We start from the raw sequence: 19,568 nt of genomic DNA, 5'->3' as shown, positions 1-19,568 counted from the left end.
TTAGGGTGCCAGTGCAATTTGTTCAAACAAAAAAAGCAGGACACCAAAAAATGTGATTTGTATAGAATTGAGAATGCATATGTAAACTCAAAAGTGAAACTTATCCGGTGGGCACACCATCCCAAAAAAGAAAAAAAAACAGAAAAAAAAAACAGGTTCATTCGAGAGAAAAACAGAAAAGAACAGAAAAGAAGAAAAACAGAAAAGAACAGAAAAGAACAGAAAAGAAGAAAAACAGAACAAAAAAAACAGAAAAGAACAAAAAAAAACGGAAAGAACAAAAAATATAAATGGAAAGAAAGAAGAAAAAAAAAAGGAAAAAAAAGGAAAAAAAGGAAAAAAAAAGGAAAAAGAAGAAAAAGAAAAACCAGTTCATTCGAGATTCGACCTCTGTGGGTACGTGAACATCCCTGGAAGCATCATATTCCATTATTTCTAAAGCAATTGGTGACGTTCGACTGGGAATTGTAGACCGACGAGAGAGCAGCAAGGCAAGGTAAATCTGATTGCTTTCTTCTTTCGTTGTTCGTGTTATTTATTTATTTTTTCTGATTCTCTGTACCTTTTGGAGAGAAAAAGGGGAAAGGGAGGTGAGGGTGGCTGGGTTTCAGTAGAGCGCATTTGTGGTTTAGGGATGAAGGAATTTTTGGTTTGTTGGGAATGAGAGTTTATTTATTTTTTTATACAGTTGCTGGTTTTTACAGCAGAACAGCAACGGCAGGGAAGAGGAGAAATGGGGTGAGAGAGCTGGACTGGGAGATGAATAAGAACTTGGGCTCTTATAACAAATTGGTGCAAACTTAGAGGTGATTTTCTGTGGTGGGTTCTATGGGAGAAAAGTAGAAGAAAAGGACCGGGGGAGAGGGTAGGGTAGGGGGGAGATAACATCATGTATGTAGAGGAAATTAAGATTCCTAAAGTATGACTAATACGCTAATTAGGATTCTAATTTAAATAATAAAACTAAATGGATTAGAAACCAAATATCCTGGCATGCTGTCTTCAAAACAAATTTTCAAAGACATTATTCCTCCAATAACTTAAATTCCTACAAGTAATAGAGCCCCACTGGCTAAAAGAATTAGAAACCAACATCTTAGGCTTGCTGTCTTCTGTAGCAAACTTAAAAAGACATCATTTCTCCAAAGTCCAAATAATTTAAACTCCTAAAATTGTAAGAGATCCCTGACTCTCAAATTGGATACGTTTCATCTTGGTCTGGAAATCCAGTTGAGTTTGGGCCTGCCAGTGTATCTGCATCATTGGTGGCCTAACTCAATCATGATTTGTAATCTCGCAAACTGTTGTTGAAATTCATGAGATTTCGGATGTTTCGAGGTCACCAAGGTGAAACATACATACAAAATGATGTTGACTGGTTGAGTGGAGTATTGATTTTGATCCAAAATCTTGAAATTTCAGAAATTTTGGTTAAAAACTCAAAATCTTTGTTGAGTCACAGGAACTATACATGAGTATTCAACAGTAGACTGCCAATCAGGGGTGAATACAGAATTTGGGTAACTATTTGTGCACTATGATCATTTTAATGTGATAGTGTATCCTGAAATAGGGTTTCCATGAATGTGAATTTATACTTCAAGAATGTTTAGATATGTGAAGATACATTAAGATTTGACTGCATAAACACAAACAAGAATGCAAATCTAAAAGACCATAGTGGGCTGTTTTTTAACCAAACTTACCATAAATATGTGTTAATAGGCCCTAAAATGGGTTATCCAAAAAGAAACAGACTCATAAGATGCATAACCCTATCCCCCCCCCCCCCCCCCACCAAAAAAAAACCACCGAAACCTGGCAGAATTTGTATCAAGATTTCACCAAGACCTCGAGGTTTTGGTTGTCTCGAGGTGTTTGAAACATCAAGGTGAAATGAAATCTTGAACTAGACGTATAAGATGCATAAAACCCACCGAAACATACCACTGAGAACTGGCAGAATTTGTATCAAGTTTCGGCAGCATTTCACTGAAATCTCGAGATTTTGGTTGTCTCGAGATGGCTGAAACCTTGAGATGAAACAAAATCTTGAACCTTGAACTCAACCATATATTCTATGTATAGACCTTTCCCCATTTTTCTTCAATGATCCAAGTTTTTCAATTGCACTAGACTTTTCAATTAATGGCACATGGGCTAGTAAATTTGCATTATGGCTGGATATGAACTGGATATATTTTCCTTCTAGTCTAAGAGCTAACTAGTATGTTTGTGAAGAGTATAATAGCCAAAGTGCTATAATGGCATGTGGCAATGTTGATACCGGGAAGCCTATCCTATTTTTCAAGTCAAAAGTCTTTTTTGTTTTTCTCCTTTTGGTTCTAATTGAGATCTAATATGCTCCAGTTGTACTCTGCAGATTTCATCTCTGATATTTCCATGGCTCCAACAGCAGCAGTAGATTCTGAAACACTGAAGCCTCGAGGTTTTTTTTCTTTCTCCCCCCCCCCTCTTGAGGGTTGTACTGGGGGAAAGGGGTTTTAGTGAATACTGACTACCTATTTGAACTTGAATTGCAAAACAGCTGAAATTGAATTCTTCCATTCCTAGTGCATTACTTTTTCTGTCAGTTTAATTGTAGGCTCGGTGGTTTAATTATTGGAGTTTGGCTGTTTGGCTTGAAATTCTGTTGTTCTATATGCAAGTATAAATAAATTTACTATGTACAGCCTTTTTTGCTTTACAAAAAAAAGTGGGGTGGGATAATGGAAGGGTTTTCCCTAGAATTCAGTAAAGGACTAGTTTATGTTGGGTGGGAAACTATGTAGGCTACCATCCTTAAAAGGAAAGTAAGTGGCATGCTATTTCTGCCACCCTGTCCTTCTCCAAACTCGGTAGGATTTTTGGGTCAGGAAGAGGAAATTGTTCTGCTAACCAATGGCAATGCAGTGGACCATAATCATTACATACATTGGAATTGGCTTATTCATCCACTGAGCATATTGATCTAGGACTTTTGGTGCGAGTGTTTCTGTAATTGTTTTTTTCCCCCTTCTTTTCTGAAAATGGTTTTGGCCCAGGTGCTCTGCATTCCTGCTGTAGGTATGCTTGAAAAATGGTAAACCAAGGCACTGAGGTAAATGGTGGAATTATATGCTGCTAATGTGAAGTAAGGAAAAGGGAAGACCTAAGGTTTCAGTAGTTTGGGTGGGGCCCTACCATGGTTCAAGTTTGTGACAATGGAATGAGTTCTGATTCCTGTCTACAGAATCAGGATCAAATCGGGATTGGTTCATGGGTCAACACCTCCAGTTTGTCTTCACCACTGTGAATGGGAGACTGAACAAATAACTGATATTTAATATTTTGTTACTAGAAGTTGAGAGGGTGAATAAGAAAATGAAATTGCTTATTCTGTTCTGGTTTCCTGCGTTGAGTATTATTTGTTTGCCTGTTCTTTAACTCCTTACACATGGGTCACACTTTCTGCTATCCCTCTATCTTTCTACTATCCCTCTATCTTTTTGTCTGGCATAATCATGAGGTCTAGGAAAGAGAAGGTATTTGATTCATAGTTTTGTTATATTAACTCATGCAAAATCCTAAGATTTTTCTTTTGCTTAGTGTTCTTGGATTTTTTGGGACAGATGTCTGTGTTGTTGGTGTTGCACGTACACCAATGGGTGGCTTTCTTGGTTCACTTTCGTCTCTGTCAGCCACGAAGCTTGGATCTATAGCTATTGAATGTAAGTTGACAATCTTTCCTGTCTCTCACTCTCTCTTCAAAAGTAAAGCTGGCTGTTCATTGGTCAGTTGCCTCTCTGTGAATGTATTTGAGTTCATAATTGTTTTAGAATGCTAGATGTGCAATGCAATTAAGTTTGTTGTCTTTTATCTTTATTCCTGTCAGATTGTTCTGGTACATAGTGATTTATGTTTCTTTTTATGGGTAGCTTTTGTAGTTTTTGAAGTGTTCCTTTGTCTTTTATATTTGTAGGTGCTCTGAAGAGGGCAAATGTTGACCCAGCACTAGTCCAGGAGGTTTTCTTTGGAAATGTTTTAAGTGCCAATTTAGGGCAGGCTCCTGCCAGACAAGCTGCTTTAGGGGCAGGTCTGCAAAATTCAGTCGTCTGCACCACTGTTAACAAGGTCTGCGCATCAGGGATGAAGGGTGAGATCTCCATATCTTTGGAGAAATGTGCTTCTCTTTTGATTCAGTGCAACAGTGAAAAATAGGGTATTAATTTTTTCTGTTGGTACTTCAGCTACAATGGTTGCAGCACAGAGCATCCAGTTGGGTATCAATGATGTTGTTGTGGCTGGTGGCATGGAAAGCATGTCTAATGCTCCTAAATATCTAGCAGAGGCAAGGTATGTGCCAATTTTTAGTTTGGTACTGATCCATTCTGTTTTCCATCTTGTGTTCACAATTTTTATTTGCATTTATTTCAAGGTTTGTGCTGCTGAATTTAATTGTGAGTTTCCTTTTTTTTTTTCTTTTCTTAAATTTCTGGGGTGGGGTGGGGGAGGGTAGACATGGCTAGATAAGAAAATGTAATAAACAGATGGTATGTAGGACAGTAGGAGTACTATTGTAGTCACTGAAGTATAACATTCAGGTTGTGCACTATTTAAAAAGCTGTATCACTTTCCAGGAATTTGTGATTCCAAAGATGTATATGTGTAGATTATCAAATTAATGATTATCTTAAATCAGCTCAGTAAGTGGTTTGTCTTGCTGCAGCCTAACATCAAGCCTCGTATCATGCTCAGGAAAATCACTTGAAATGGAAAATCAAAGTTATAACTAATGTTTTTGGATCAAATAATTTCCTTTGCTTCCTTTTAATTTATTTTTCCAAGTGGTTGAAAGAAGAATAGTTGCAACAAGACTTTCTCAATTGAAGCTAAATCGAATGGAAAAATGTTTACTGGGTTGAGCACTTTTAGTTGTATTTATGCTGTGGTCTTTTCTGAAACTACATACAGATGTAGACTACCCTATTTGTGTGTGAACATACCTGGTAAACTTTGCAATTGAATAAGATATAGAGATGGCAGCTAGGTTTTTCTATTTCCATTATTAAATAATTTCAAGTCCACAGTGAATCTATGAGATTGCTTAACTTGTTAATTATATAGTACTCTCAACTTGCCAGCACAGTTTCTTCCCCTCACCAATAAAATACTGTGTTTGCGAAGTAGATAAATAGAAAGCACTGATTTGTTCAACCTTTTCTAACCCTTTGTGCATCAACAGGAAGGGATCCCGACTGGGTCATGATACCATAGTTGATGGGATGTTGAAAGATGGTCTATGGGATGTATATAATGATTTTGGAATGGGTGTTTGTGCGGAAATATGTGCAGACCGCCATACTGTAGCTAGGGAGGAGCAGGTACTTATCTAATGCTATATATACAGATGAAAAGTTTGTGTGAAATCTTCAACTGAGTGGGTAAGGTCTCATGTTTTGAAGAGAGATTTTCTGGGTTTTCTAATGGATCTATCTATCTCTTTATTTCATCACTTCTTGTTCATTGTTCTATCAATTTCAATGGTCTCTGAGTTTATTTTCAAACCATTTGTGATATTTCAAATATCTACTCCCTAGCTTTATAAAGACAAGGTGCAGGTGCTGTTTTTGTCATATTGTTTTAACCCCCCACCCACCCCTTTTTAAACTAATTTATCCTTTTGACTTAATCAATTTTATTTTCCTCTATTTTCTTTTTTTTTTTTTTGGGGGCGGGGGTGTTGGGAGGGGTGGTTCGCTGTGTACGAGTTCTGTTGTGGTCTTACCTTGATGTCTTTTGAATAAATCCCTAGTTTTTGATGTACGTGGATATGTTTGCCATTCAAAGCTTTGAGCGTGGTATTGCTGCTCAAAATGGTGGGGCGTTTTCATGGGAAATTGTCCCGGTTAGTTTCCTATGCAAAATTGAAGTAACTTATTTCTGTTTGTTGTAAATTGTAAATATTTACCAAGACAATGATCATGCAGGTTGAAGTTTCTTCAGGGAGAGGAAAACCATCTACTATCGTGAATATGGATGATGGTCTAGGAAAGGTAGGACCGTGAAGAGAATTGAATTGATTTTCATGGAGTAGATATATGATGATTTTTATTTGTTTCTAGAAAACATCAGTAATGCTACTTATGTTGTTTTTGGAATTCTACCAAGGCTTTTTGTTATCAGTGGTGGGGAAAAGGAGAAGAAGAGGAAAAGAAGATGATGGAGCAGATTGAGAGATACAGGATCTCTGACACAATAGAACAACAAAACTATCAGTAGCCATATCTTTTCTGTATGAAATAGAGAACCAATTCTTGGTAGTTTGCCTGCTAAGAGTTAATAGACCAATGACAATGAAATATATAAAGAATAAGTAGAAAGAAAATGCTACTTACCTAGCTAGCCTAATAAGTCAAAGAGTAGTAAATAACATATGTTATGATCCCTTGATACGGAGGTCTAGATGTGGATACATTCTAAGTTCTAACACCTTAATGTCATTTTCTTTTAGGCCATGTTCAGTAGCTCTCTTGGATGAAAAAAAGTGGGAAGAAGAAAGAATGGATTTAGAGACAGTAAGAGAAAAAATTTGGTTGCTGTGCAAAAATTGAGAATATGTATGACAATATCCATAATTTTTGTTTAGTTGCCCTGAATTCTGGTTACCTTGTTACAGTGAGAGGTGTCAGGTGTGACTGCTTTTTCCCCTCAAGATTCTTGTCTTCACATAAAACATGTGTCACACGAAAGTAGGCATTATCTTTGCTAAAAGCAGTTATCTTTTCTCCATGTTTTCTCCCACTTATTGATGTAAACCAGGTCTATGGCTAAAGGGTAATCAGGTAATTTCCCTAGACTTAGGGTTTGCCTAGGAAATTCCAGCAATTAATGGTAAAATATTATGGTTTGCCTAGGGTTAGTTGGAAAGAAACTAAATAAGTTTGGAGGGTTGAAGGGATGTTTATGGGTCAATCCAAAATTATGTGGGAAGGCTTTTGGAGACAAGGGAAAGGTTAGGGTTTGATCAAACCCAAGGTGGAATGGTTTACTAGGTCAGAGGGTTGCCAAAATAGTTTTAGGGAAATTACGAAAGGGTTAAGAGACCTGTGGTTGGGGTGTGGAGGGCTAAGGGATAATCTTAAGAACAGGGAAGGGAACGGATGGAAAGAAAACCAACAGTTGGGTGTGGGGAAGGTTTAGGGTTTTAACAAACCCAATTGAATGAAGATGTAATGGTTAGGAATTGGGATCTTTGAAGGGAAAGATCCTTTCTTGCGATCTCTTTTCTTTTCTTTTCTTTCTTCTTTCTTTTCCTTTTCTTATTTCCTTTTCCTTTTTCTGACACAAGTAAGAGGGACTGAGAGGGTTGGCAAGGAAAGGGGGGGGTCATAGGGCAGGGACAGGGGTGGGAAGGGGCTTAACAGGGTCGTGGGTAGTTAGGGAAGGGGTTGGGGAAGTCGTGAGTGCTAGGCTGCTGGTCAGGTGTGACAGCAGGGGCTGGGGTGTCTCGCGTGAGATGGTAGAGGCAGGGGATGGGGTGGGCAGTGGCTTCTTGCTATACTTGGATGCTGGTTTGTGTGAATGCCTTGAAGAAGACTTGGAATCTTCTGGATCATTGAAGAGGATGAAGTTGCTTGAAGAAACTTGAATGAAAAGACTGAAGATTGAAGAACTCTTTTTAAAACCCGCTGAGGCTCTTTCAAAAACAGGAGCCCCAGTCCTTAATAGCTTTTCATTCAATAATCCAGACTGAAAATAACATTACAATTAGAGGCTAAAAACTCTGACTCACTCTGGAATTCCTTAAAAGATAAGTATCCCATTACATCTTGGACTGGACTCTTAGGGATAAAAGGTAACTTCAAAACAAACTCCTAACAGATAGGATTCCCTTTGGGTAAGGAACCTTATCTCTACTAACTTGGACTCTTCAAAACAACTTTAACTCAAACTAGAATAATTCAAACATAACCAAACTCAACTCAAATTTCGAAATTGGACTAAATTAAAATTCTGAAAAAAAAATTCTAAAATTAATTTCAGAAATAAAATAAGGGCTAAATGCCCAAAATACCTCCCCAAAAGGGGTTCGGCCAGCTTGGGGTAGATTTTTGGTGCCATCCTGGGGGCTCACTTGAGCTTTCATCCAGGGAGGGTCATGTTCTCATCACTTATGCAACCAAGTGATCACAGCTCGCAAAATTCTCAATTTATTTCCCCATATTATGAGGGGGGAAAAAACCAAACACAGCAAAATGTGAGACCAAAGGTAATAGTCTCAAAAGTGATGTTCAAGCTCCAATAAGTTAGTTGGAAATCCAGGCACAAAACCCAAGGTGAAGCAAATCAGAATTAGCAATTTTGGAGATGGATGCTAAACTAGACAGTAGTATTAGTTCAAGTTCTCTGATTGAACAATGCTTGTATGATAGAGAGCAAGTGCTGAAAATCTTAGCAACCTCTGATGGCTCAAATTAATAAGGCAGCAATTCCCAGATTGGTTGCTAGGATGCTGCAGACCAAACTAGCCACTTAAATGCGACCAAAATTGGTTGAGTGGTGCTGTAGAGATGATGAGGCTGAAAAGAAATTTATGAGGGTGGTTTGAAATTAGAAGGAAGAGAAAATATGGAAGAAATAGTTGATGGATAAGTGAAAAATGTGGACTAAATGAAGGAGATCGGAGATGGAGTGATCGTCTTGAAACTCAGCAGGGTTTGGTGAATGGAGGATGGAGAAGAAGAAATCAGAAAAGCAGCAGGTGATCAACTTCTAGTTGCAACAACAGGCTGTTTGAATGAGTTAACAGCAACAACAGTAGCACAATCACAGGCTTGCTATTTGGAGATGTTGCAGCCTGCAAGTGGATCCTTCAGAACTTGTGGTGATCTAGCATAGCAGCAGTGAAAGGAATTTTTAATGGTTCTTCAATTTCTTGTAACAATCAATGGGAGCAGCAACAAAGAATTCAATCCTTCTTCTGGGGATGATCACAGAAGCAAATGTGGCTAGAATCAACTACGTTAGTTGCAAAGTTCCAGTCACAAGATCAACAATCAAGGGGACCAGATTGAAGATAAGAAGAAGGGGGATGGGAGGATGGGCTATCTCAGTCCTTGGTCTCTCACCCACAGCTATCTCAGCTGTTGAACATGGATTTTTACTCCATAAAGGCTACTGGCCACAAAATCAATTTCCCTTGGTATAACTTTTTTATTTCAATGAAAGGGTCTGTTTGTATCTTGGCAGAAGCTTTACAAGAGAAAATAATTTCTAAATTGAAGCTCAACAGAAATTATGAACAACTAATTCTAGCCACTTGAAGAATGGTGAGTACTCTTTTGATGAGGAGTGGATCTTCTCAAAAACTACATAGGAGCATAAAATAGAGACTATAAGAAGGAAACTAAGTAAACTCCTAAATCCTCCATGCATAAAGTCTATATGGTATCTGATCTTGGGCCTTGCTGATCTTCTACGAATATTTCCACTTAGTCAAATATGGGCTGTGACACTGTATGTAAAAGTGGGTGTTTTGGCCTATTTTAATCCTTATTTGTGTCCTAGTGCAGCAATCCAAGTTAACTGGTTAAAAATTGAGGTGAAGGGGTCCATGTAGTTGAGCCAGCTGCTGGTTTGAACTGGTCTCCAATCTGGTTCAAATTGGTCATACCTGGTTCATTACTTGTCTAGTTTGAACCTGCCCAGGTTGTACATCACAGCATGAGAGTGTATAGAATTGCAGATCTTACTTGTTGCTTCTGATCATGCATGAGTAGTTTCTAGGTTATTTGTTTGTATTCTGTGGACCTAGAATAGTTTTACTCTTGAAAGGTATAATCACATTTCCAGGATACTTTCAGCCTTTTTCTTTTCTGGACTCTCTTTCTCTCTTTTCTTTTCTTTTCCCCAAATCGAAGTGCAAAAAGAAAAGGTGATTGAGATACGTTGTAGATCTTCTACATTTAAGCTTGAGATGGGCCACTGGATTGTTTTCTTTGGGGAAAGAGATATTGGGTTCATTCCTACATTGATTTTGCATTCTTTCCTTTTATTCTGATCATCTCTCTTCCCCTTCCCCCTTCCTATATATTTCCCCTTATTTTTTTTGCTATTGTTATCATATACCAGATTCAAATGTGTTTTATCTTTGTGCTTTTCACCTTCCCAAGTAAAATTGTACAATGTCACGAAGAATGCATAGATGATTCTGAATATAGATATAACCAAATTGGAAGATTTCAGTAATTAAGAGAGTGTAGTGTCAATTTGTTTCATTATCTTTTACTATTGTTCCGATATTACACAAAAATATAAGTCATATATAGGATATTGCTTCATTTTGTAGTCACTTCTTAGTTACTATAGCTGATCTATTACCCTCATATCCTTTCAGTTTGATCCTGTTAAACTGAGGAAGCTTCGGCCAAGTTTCAAGGAGGATGGAGGCTCTGTTACTGCTGGCAATGCTTCTAGTATAAGGTGTATTGGATTCTGCTTTTACTTTTTTTGTTCTTTCTGCTGAGTTATCCATCCTTGTGCATGACATTACTGCTGTGCTAGCCATAGTTTGAGAACTTGGTTTCTTAGTATGTCAAGGTACCACGTCAGATCAAGATCTCAGGTGGTCTACCTTTCCTCCCCCCCCCCCCCTCCCTTATTTAAACCAGAATACAGCTGAGGGTTTTAAAGTGGGTTTAACCTCATTTTGGCCTTTAAAACCAATGACTGTCGAATTCTGTAAGACAAAGTTCAAATAGGATCATAGGAGTTTCAATTCAGATGATGAGTTGGTATGCTGCAACATGCTAAAGTGTCTTGCTCTCTACATATTAGTGATAGAAAGCAACCAAATCATTGAATTGACATAAAACAAATTAAATAAGCATTAGGAATGTAAAAAATGTAAAACATATCTAACATAAGCCTCATCAACTCCTCTTTTTGTTATGATGACCTTGTTTTCTCATTTGTAGTTTTCAATTTATTCTTTTTAATACCTTTTTATTGGTCATAGGAAAATAGTATAGGGTTAATTTACTTTGATCTGTTGTATATTATGCAGAAACCAATGATTGTTGATAAGGTTTATGGAATCCAGTGAGTCTTCCATCTAAAAATTAGCTTAAAAGCACTTTTGCACCATTCCTGGGAGCCAGTACCACTGGGGACGCCCAAATCCATTAGGATCTTGACTAGTTTTGATTGAGACAGAGTCACTTCATGGCTTAGTTTGGGTCAAAATCCCGATTGAGTGGTGTAATCCTCCTAACTTGCATACTATCTTTTATTGGGGTTCTAAAAAACAAATGAGATAATTACTGAGCCAAGATTTTGCTTATCTTGGCCAGTTCTCAATCTATGGTGCTATTGTATCAAGATGGGCCAATGATTAAAAATCATGCACCTGGCCTCAATTGTGGAATCACAGAGGATACCTGCAATGCAAAAGTTAATTATGTGCACTATCTAGAAATGATTTTCTGAGTTAGAATATTTTTCTGGTTTTTTTGTATTTATCATTTAGTTCTTAAACCCCCCCCCCCCCCCAATTTTTCGTGTTCTGTTCATATTTCCCCTCCATAGGGCAGGTTGGGCAGGACCAGTTCTTTTAACAAGACCAAGCCCATTTTTGAATCCATTTGGCAATGAGCTCAGTCCATATTGGGTTTTAGTTCACTAGGCTATTTAAGTTATTTTACTTTTATGGTTTATCTTGCAATTTGGAACTTAGTTTATTAGAATGGTTGCTTGTGATTAGGAGGGTGAGTTAGTTTCCTTATTTAAGTCAACCTTAGGTTTCTTGTTGGATATAATTTTAATTCTAATACTCTATGTGTTCTACCTATTATTAAGAATAACTCAGACTGAGAAATTTATTTATTTATTTTCCTGGGGGGGGGGGGGGGGGTGGAGTCTGTCTGGCTTGTACAATTCTTGCCCCCTCCTCTCTCTTTTCTTCTTTCATCTATTCTTCCTTTCCCTTGTACTGATGTTAGATTCGAAGTGAGTAAGGTACTGAGATCCTTGTTTTTAGATTATTTCTTTTTGGAACTTTGTGAATCGATTCTCCATCTTTTGGGAAACTGTTCTGTTGCCGCAAACCCTTAAAATTTTCTGGAACTAGTAGTTTCAAAGTTATATGTTGAAATTCATGTCTGTTTTTTTCCCCTCCTTTCTGCTGGACTAGTTTTCTGATTCCTTTGTCATGATTGCTGCTGGAAAGTTAACATAATGGGTTTATTTTTTTTTGTGTGTGTGTGTGTGTGTGTGCACAGCTCTTTCTCCTTATTTCTATCCTTAATTTTAGTTCTCTAAGTCAACCTTATCTAATACTAATCCTTTTTATGCCCCCAACTCCTGATGTCTTTCATTGAATCCTCAAGGTTCTGTTTTATTGTGCAATTGTTTGCCCAGATTACTGATTGACATGTCTATAGATTGGGTTGACCAACAAGTGATGGGAACCAGTTTTGGAACCCTACATCATACCAAATTTTGGTTTTGGTGGAGTAGGATACTAGGGGTATTTTACTTGCATGATTCATATGTTTAATTGGAATTTTCTTGTATCAGAGTGGTTTCTCTCGATTAGGAGATTTAGTTAATTTCCTCTTTTAATTCAATATTCGGTTTCATCGTTGGTATCAATTTAGATTTTTTTTTATATGTAACATGTTATTGAGAGTGAACTTGGAATGAGTAAGTTGCTGAGTTTTGAACCCACAACCAACTGATGTTTCAAGGCTTGCAACAGTTAAATTGTCAGTAATAGTAAGGATCCTAGTTGAACTAGAACTCCTACAGTTAAAAAATGCTATGATTTTACTAGTGCTAATCTTGAGCTCAGACTACACTTCAATCCAATGTGTTATCTATTGCAACAAATAATACATAAACAAGACGACCAATGCCCAATCAGGTAGTTTTGATTGCAATTGGTAGTGTCAGATTTCCCATCCTTTTGTTTTTGCAGTTTTGCCACCTCAGGCTGGGTGGATACTTGTCATCTGAGCAGGGACCTTGGGGTCTGCCTGTTAAATTTTAGCCATGCATAACTTGCATATGGCATATCCAGGTGTCTATACTGTTTTTGTTTTGTGGGCCAGCAAAAACCAGTCTTAAAAACTTATTCTTTTCTTAACCTCTTGTCCTTGACAGTGATGGTGCTGCTGCACTAGTGTTAGTGAGTGGAGAGATGGCTCTTAAACTTGGACTGCAAGTAATTGCTAAGATCAAAGGCTATGCTGATGCAGCTCAGGTAGTGTTTGTGAATATATCAAATATTACTGATCCCGGATTAGAGTGGGACAGACAACTTGGCTCCTGCCATTTTTTTCCCCACTTATTTTGTCAGAATCTCCCAGTAGATGGTGATGAGGTTGGTTGTGCAGGCACCTGAGTTATTTACAACAGCTCCTGCTCTTGCAATTCCGAAAGCCATTTCAAATGCTGGTTTGGATGCTTCTCAAATTGATTATTATGAAATCAATGAAGCCTTTTCTGTGAGCCTTTTCATTTGATTTTGAATATTTTCAGCATCTTGTTTCCAAAATATAAAGATAAAAATTGGGGAAAATATTATTCCTCTCCTCTGTAATTTGACTTGGTATCAAGGGGCAACTATGTTTTGGATGTATCAGTCCCGTACCCTAAAGAGCACCATACTGTGACAAACATATCCCTTCTGTGAATAATTGCTCTTCACTTATCTTCTTCGTTCTTCTACCATGCCCTCTCTGTCGTGCCTCAAATCCCACCCCTTTCAAGCTCCATTCTGAACTTGAAGCCCATCACAGTTTCAAGTTGTCAGGATTTAAAGGAAAGGATGCATAATGTGAAAACAACTTAATGGTGTTTTCCAACATTGGACACTTATGACTGTCACTTGGTTGTGATGGTTGCCAGATTCATAATGCCCTTTTTAATTGGGAAGCATTCTCTTGAAATCTTAAGGAGTGAAACTGGGAAGAGGCGACAGAACCTTTTTTGCAGATTGGATGGGTTGCAGGTTGTCAAAATTGTTGAACAAGAATATCAATGAGGGAACTCATTTTTTCAATGGTGATTTCATGAATCATATCCTCTCTCTCACCTGGAGCACATTTTGAGTTGTTATACTTATCCTAGAATCCTTGAAGGAAACCAGTAAACAGGTGACAATTTTTCCTCATTCTTTGTCCCGAAGATTTCAGCTGGAAATAGAAGATATCAAGAAGTCTTAAATGCTTGGAAATTATACAAAGATCTTGAAGCAGAACTTCCCATTTCAGTACAACAGAAGAAAAACCCCAATTCATGAGTTGCAGAGGCAGATGCTAGGAACCCTTCAAAATTCATCAATAAGATCAATTCTCCAAAGAAGCTGAATACATTTTTAGGGAAGCATCAATAGAGAAGTTATGATGGTGCTATTGGGTGAACAATCCTGAACAGGTATTGGAGCCTCTTTCTTCTCTAGAGAATGTGCAGAAGGTGGCTGCACTCATTTTGGAGATACCCATGAAAGTTAGTCCAGCAGATCTCAGTTCGAAGTTCAGTTCCACAATTGCCACCGGGTTTTCAACTTTAAAGGAAGAGTCTCACTTGCCTGTTTAATCCCGAGTTCTTTGATAGAACTCACGGTGAGGGTGAACAGGTTAGAAGATGGTCTTTCCCAAGACCCTTGACTCAAGAGTCTTTTCTTGAAACGTTCAAGATAAACGTCCTCCTGGTGGCAAAAATGCCATTGTCATCTACCGCCACCTCAAGGAATCGGAAAATTGTCAAAGACTGTGGCAGTGGTTGGGGTGGGGTTTGGGGTAGGGGCAGAGGCCTCTGCTGGTGGTGGTGGTGGCAAGGAATGGTGCAGGTGGTAAGGGGGTGAGGTTGGGGGTCATGGTGGTGAGAGCTTAGTAGGAGAAGAAAAAAGATGAGTGAAGGGGTAGGTGTTCATCTACCTCTTAGGGGTATTTGGAGTTTTATGTTATTTTAATGCCACCTCTTCTTAGCACTGAACCACTACCATTCATGGTATTATGTACATTTTTTACTGTATGATCTTTTAAAGAGAGGGAACTGGTATTTTTAGATGTAGGATTGCCCCTTGATATTAAGGTGAACTATTGGGAAGGTGAAAGATTTTTCCTTAAAATTTATCCTCATCTTTATTTTGGGAGTCATATTTACTCACCTTATGCTCTACAGGTTGTAGCTCTTGCAAACCAAAAGCTGCTAGGGCTAAATCCTGTGAGTCTTCAACTTCCCTTTGTAACATTATTGCTGTTGCGATCCTTATGACTCATTCTCTTAGTTAGTGCAATAAGCTGCTTGATTCATTGTAAGGCCTCTGCCTGTCTATCTTATTTTGTATGCAGGAAAGAGTTAACGTGCATGGTGGGGCAGTATCTTTAGGGCATCCCCTAGGTTGCAGTGGAGCTCGTATCTTGGTCACTCTTTTGGGGGTATATCTTTAATGGCTTATCTTTGTTTGTTTGTCAACCGTAAAGTTTACTGATTTTATCAATCTATTATTGTTATCCTGTTTATTTGCTTCCATGTTTCCTCTTCTCCTCAGTCTATGTTGTGTGTCCTAACATATATGCATTTTCTGAACATAGTGATGCATGCTTTTTCTTTTGTTTATATGCTAAAATTCTACCAGGGGGAGTACTAGACTTCTTTAGGCAACTTGGTATGCATTCAGCAGGCTTGCTTATAATTCATGTCACATTTAAGATGCCAAAGAGTCATATGATTTTGCTTTTTCTCAGCTGAAGTGTAATAATGTCACAGGTGATGAGGCAGAAGAATGGGAAATATGGAGTTGCTGGTATTTGCAATGGTGGAGGAGGAGCATCTGCACTTGTTCTAGAGCTCATGTAAGCTATCTATATTGGTAAGATTTATTTTCTCACTTAAGTAAGTTTGTTGTTATTAAGTTTTATCATTAGTTGGGTGGAATTCTATGGCTATGTCTGACTATATAACTTTTCAAATTCATAGGAGAGTACTAGTTATTGTTTGTTTGAAAGAATTTGAAGTGGAGTGGGAAAAAAGGGATGGAATAAGTAAACTTTTCCACAAAATCCAAAGCATGGCTTGTTTGGTTTAATGGGGGTGGAAAAGTCAGCAAACAAGCTTCCTTGATTTAAGGAACCTTGTCTGCTGACATTGCACCTTACTTTTCCCATCCTACCCCTTTTAAAGTCCCATTAAAAAAGTGGACTTTGTGGAAAAATGAGGGATATGATAAATGTGGGACCCACATTTGAAACTTTTCACAATATCCTTTTCCTTTCCTTTTCAACTCCACTACATGTAGGTCTCACATGGTTATTTTTCCCACTCCCTTTTTATCTAGCAAACAAACGATGTGCTAGAGAACTAAAACATCCCTTTTTTTTTTCAATTACATGATTACACAAGATTAAGTTAGATGTAGTGACAAATTGAAATAGATCCAAATTTCTTTGTTCTTGGTTGATTTGTTGGAGAATTTTGTGATGTTCACTTCTACCAGTGAGCTGCCATATTTTGTATGTTTTTTCTTTTAAGGTTTTTCACTAGGTTAGCGGACCCTATTTAGTTGGGACAAGGCTTTTTGTGTGTGGTGGTGTTGTGTTTCACTAGGTTTGTTCTACTAGGACAACTAGATCCTTTGATTTCCTTATATATTTGAAATTTGATCATATCATGATCTAGAAGAAGAAATAGAAATTCTTTTGTACCGTGGACACATATCCTAAATATCTTCTTCAAGTATTGAATAAAATATGTTGCACCACCTGGATATGCTCAGTTGTTCTGGGGGGAGGGGGGAATGAGGAGCACTTTTAATACTGAGACTGCAACTTATCATTTGTATACTGTTGAATAATATAATCTAGAATACAATGGGGGTATCTGGTCCTTTTGGGTCTTTATTTTAAAGGATTGTTCACACTAACTCAGTAACGTTGCCCATAGTTGTCATTTTATTCTTTTCTTTTGTATGAATAAAGGAGCTTGTTGATCTCATTAATTACTCAAAGCATTACAGTCGGATTCTTCAGTTGACAAGGCATTAAAGGCAAAATTCTGACCTATTTACAATACACCTCCTTTACCTTCTCTTCGTTTTTCTCTTCTGCTATTTCTTTCTAAATCCAACTTCTCCTTCACTTTCTCTCATTTGGGTGTTGTCTATGGGAAATGGAGTGAAGAACTATTCATCTGCAATTTCTTTTGATTCATCATTATTTCTTGAGTCTTCCTTGCTGAAAATCCATATTAAGCATACCTCTGACAGCATCTATCCCTACTTTCTCATCCACAGATTTCCTCTTTTCTCCAATCGATCTCCTTTTTGATGTTCTCCCTACAAGAAGAAGCTGCTGGTTTTCTAAGGACAGGCTTATCATTTTATCCATGGTTGTGGGTTTTTAGGAAACATAAATTGAAATGCAATTGAAGTTTACTGATTGTTAGTGGGGTTTAGAATTCAGTTCCATTGGTTGAAACACCGAGTTTCTGAAGTTTCAACTGAGATTTCGGCAAAATATGGTACAATACACATGTTTCAGATGATGGTTTCAGTGAATTTTTCACCTGGTATTTTGTGTATAACACAAGCTGATCTTCTTGATTCACATGTCTGGCCATGCAAATGTAACTAGCTCATGTTTTTTCACAAATCTAAACATGGATATACAAGAAAACACTGGAACTTTCATTAAAAATGCAAGAACAAATATTGAAGTAGTCAAATTTCAATTAGAGTTTGCAATTTACAAATTACAATTGCAACCCCTTGAAATCACTAAAATTTTGAAATTTTATCAAGATTAAGTCGATTGACTCATTTTTGTTTTGGTAGGCTCAAGATAACCGAAAATTTGTCAAAATTTTGTGAAACTTAGTACCATGATTGTTACTATGTAAACATTGTCCATTACTTGAAAGCATTTATGTGCAGAAATATGCCATTAACAGTATTTACCTTACTAAACTGTCAAGAGTGGCCACATCTTGAGCCTAGTTGGTAACTTCCTGAAATATGGGAGCCATATCTATCAGTTTGTTGCCATTGCTGTTTTTGATTATTTGCTTATTTTGCTACTCATGGAAGTCTTCTTTCTTTTCCTTTTCGATTGCTTTTCAGGCCATTTGCAACGGTGGGACATTCTTCCTTGTGAATGGTTGCATCAACTGGTATCCTTGTGGCTGCTACTGTCTGCAATTTTCTTTTCCTTTGTGATGTATCCTCTCCAGTAAAAAGTGCAAGTGAACATTTGTTTTAATTATGTCTTTAGTCCTATGAAGTTGTATTAATTTTATTTTAAAAATATAATAAATGAAGGGAAGAATAAGATACTTCAGGATGTATTTGTGTGCTTCTGTGAAGTGTCAATCAGGTTAGTCAGATACTCTTGAAGCAACTGTTTTAAGTGTTCATGGGATCTGCAAAAATTAAGTCTAAAACTGAGTCTAGGGGATCAATGGCAATACATAACTGTTTGGTAGGAAAGAAATTCCATTATTTCATTTAAAGTGTTTCTGAATATATTAAATCTGCTACCTTTGATTGCTGCTGCAACTTTAGCCGGAGATCGTGAAGGGACCTGGCTCTTGTAGGATTTAAGGTTTCCTCAGTCCTTCGAGGAGATGTTATGGGATTCTTGGCCAGGTTTAAAGTATTCCATGATACTGTATGATACTAGTCGATACGGATCCATATTTGACCCAACTGATACGGTACATCTCGATACGTCTATCTAATTGAATTACACTAAAATACATTAGCTAGAGCGATATAATACTCGATACATGATGATGTTTCTTAAAATCACTTGATCGAACTTGATACCGATACTTTAAACATTGATTCTCGGAGATTGATCAATGGCTTACTGTATGTGTTGAACTGAAACCACTGTGATGAGAAAGAGTGCTCTACCTCCATGCCGCGAATGATGAGGAAAGAATGTCATTCGCAAAGAATGACGGATTTTGTTTCTTTACCCTTGGGGGCTTTCTGTAATTTAGGAAGTTTAGGACGGTTTGAGTAAATTGTCATTATTTATACATTGAATTTTCCGGCTTTTGATCGTTAATAGCTACGGGTTACTTTCTGAGAATTGTGACAGATATATGTGGGATTGTAAACAAAAATCCTTACCCTTACGGCCTTACTCAGGGGTAGTTCTGTAGGTAATGACAAGGAAAGATGTCACACTTGACGCTTCTGTAATTTATGTAATTGTCGTTTATCCAAAAAAGAAGTAATATATGTAACAGTCTTCTCCCTAAATATAATGCTATTAATTCCGGTTCTCCCAAAAAAATAGAGAAAAATTCTTACCCTTCTCTAATTAGCTTTTTGGGGTAAATGTATTGAATTACTTCAGCAAAACAATATGACCACAGCAAAAAATTGTAAATATCTGCAGACGCTTTATGTGGATTGTACATAAATTATGGTTAAGTTATGGGATGGCTTTTTAGTACAAGGGAGCTTTTTATATATACAGGATGGGGATACGATTTATAACATCAACAAGGGTCTAAGTCACAACTGAGAGTGTTGTTGCTCTAATCAACCGTGCAACCTTGCATTAGTAGTTATG

General features: G+C 37.5%; 1 protein-coding gene across 2 annotated transcripts; it reads left to right on the top strand.

Moving 5' to 3' along the window:
• Positions 1 to 323: 323 nt before the first annotated feature.
• Positions 324 to 18,464, top strand: LOC149018519 (acetyl-CoA acetyltransferase 2-like). 2 transcript variants are annotated; one of them, XM_089152723.1, is made up of 15 exons: positions 324 to 496; positions 2,384 to 2,449; positions 3,612 to 3,710; positions 3,962 to 4,135; positions 4,230 to 4,335; positions 5,225 to 5,364; positions 5,811 to 5,887; positions 5,970 to 6,035; positions 10,379 to 10,464; positions 13,144 to 13,243; positions 13,377 to 13,487; positions 15,169 to 15,210; positions 15,339 to 15,425; positions 15,757 to 15,842; positions 18,104 to 18,464. In XM_089152723.1, the coding sequence occupies exons 2-15, from the start codon at positions 2,404 to 2,406 to the stop codon at positions 18,135 to 18,137; spliced, it is 1,254 nt and encodes a 417-aa protein (XP_089008849.1). In that variant the 5' UTR covers positions 324 to 496; positions 2,384 to 2,403; the 3' UTR covers positions 18,138 to 18,464. The 2 variants fall into 2 exon arrangements, with proteins under 2 accessions (XP_089008849.1, XP_089008850.1); XM_089152724.1 differs by having other exon boundaries at positions 15,757 to 15,859; positions 18,104 to 18,192.
• The last annotated feature ends 1,104 nt before the right edge of the window (positions 18,465 to 19,568 follow it).

The sequence above is a fragment of the Hakea prostrata genome, chromosome 4 (assembly GCF_041222555.1).
Source record: "Hakea prostrata isolate BN-2017 chromosome 4, UWA_Hpros_2, whole genome shotgun sequence".
Lineage (NCBI taxonomy): Eukaryota > Viridiplantae > Streptophyta > Magnoliopsida > Proteales > Proteaceae > Hakea > Hakea prostrata.
The sequence above is the reverse complement of the archived record's forward strand: the minus strand, read 5'-3'. Positions and strand labels throughout refer to the sequence as shown.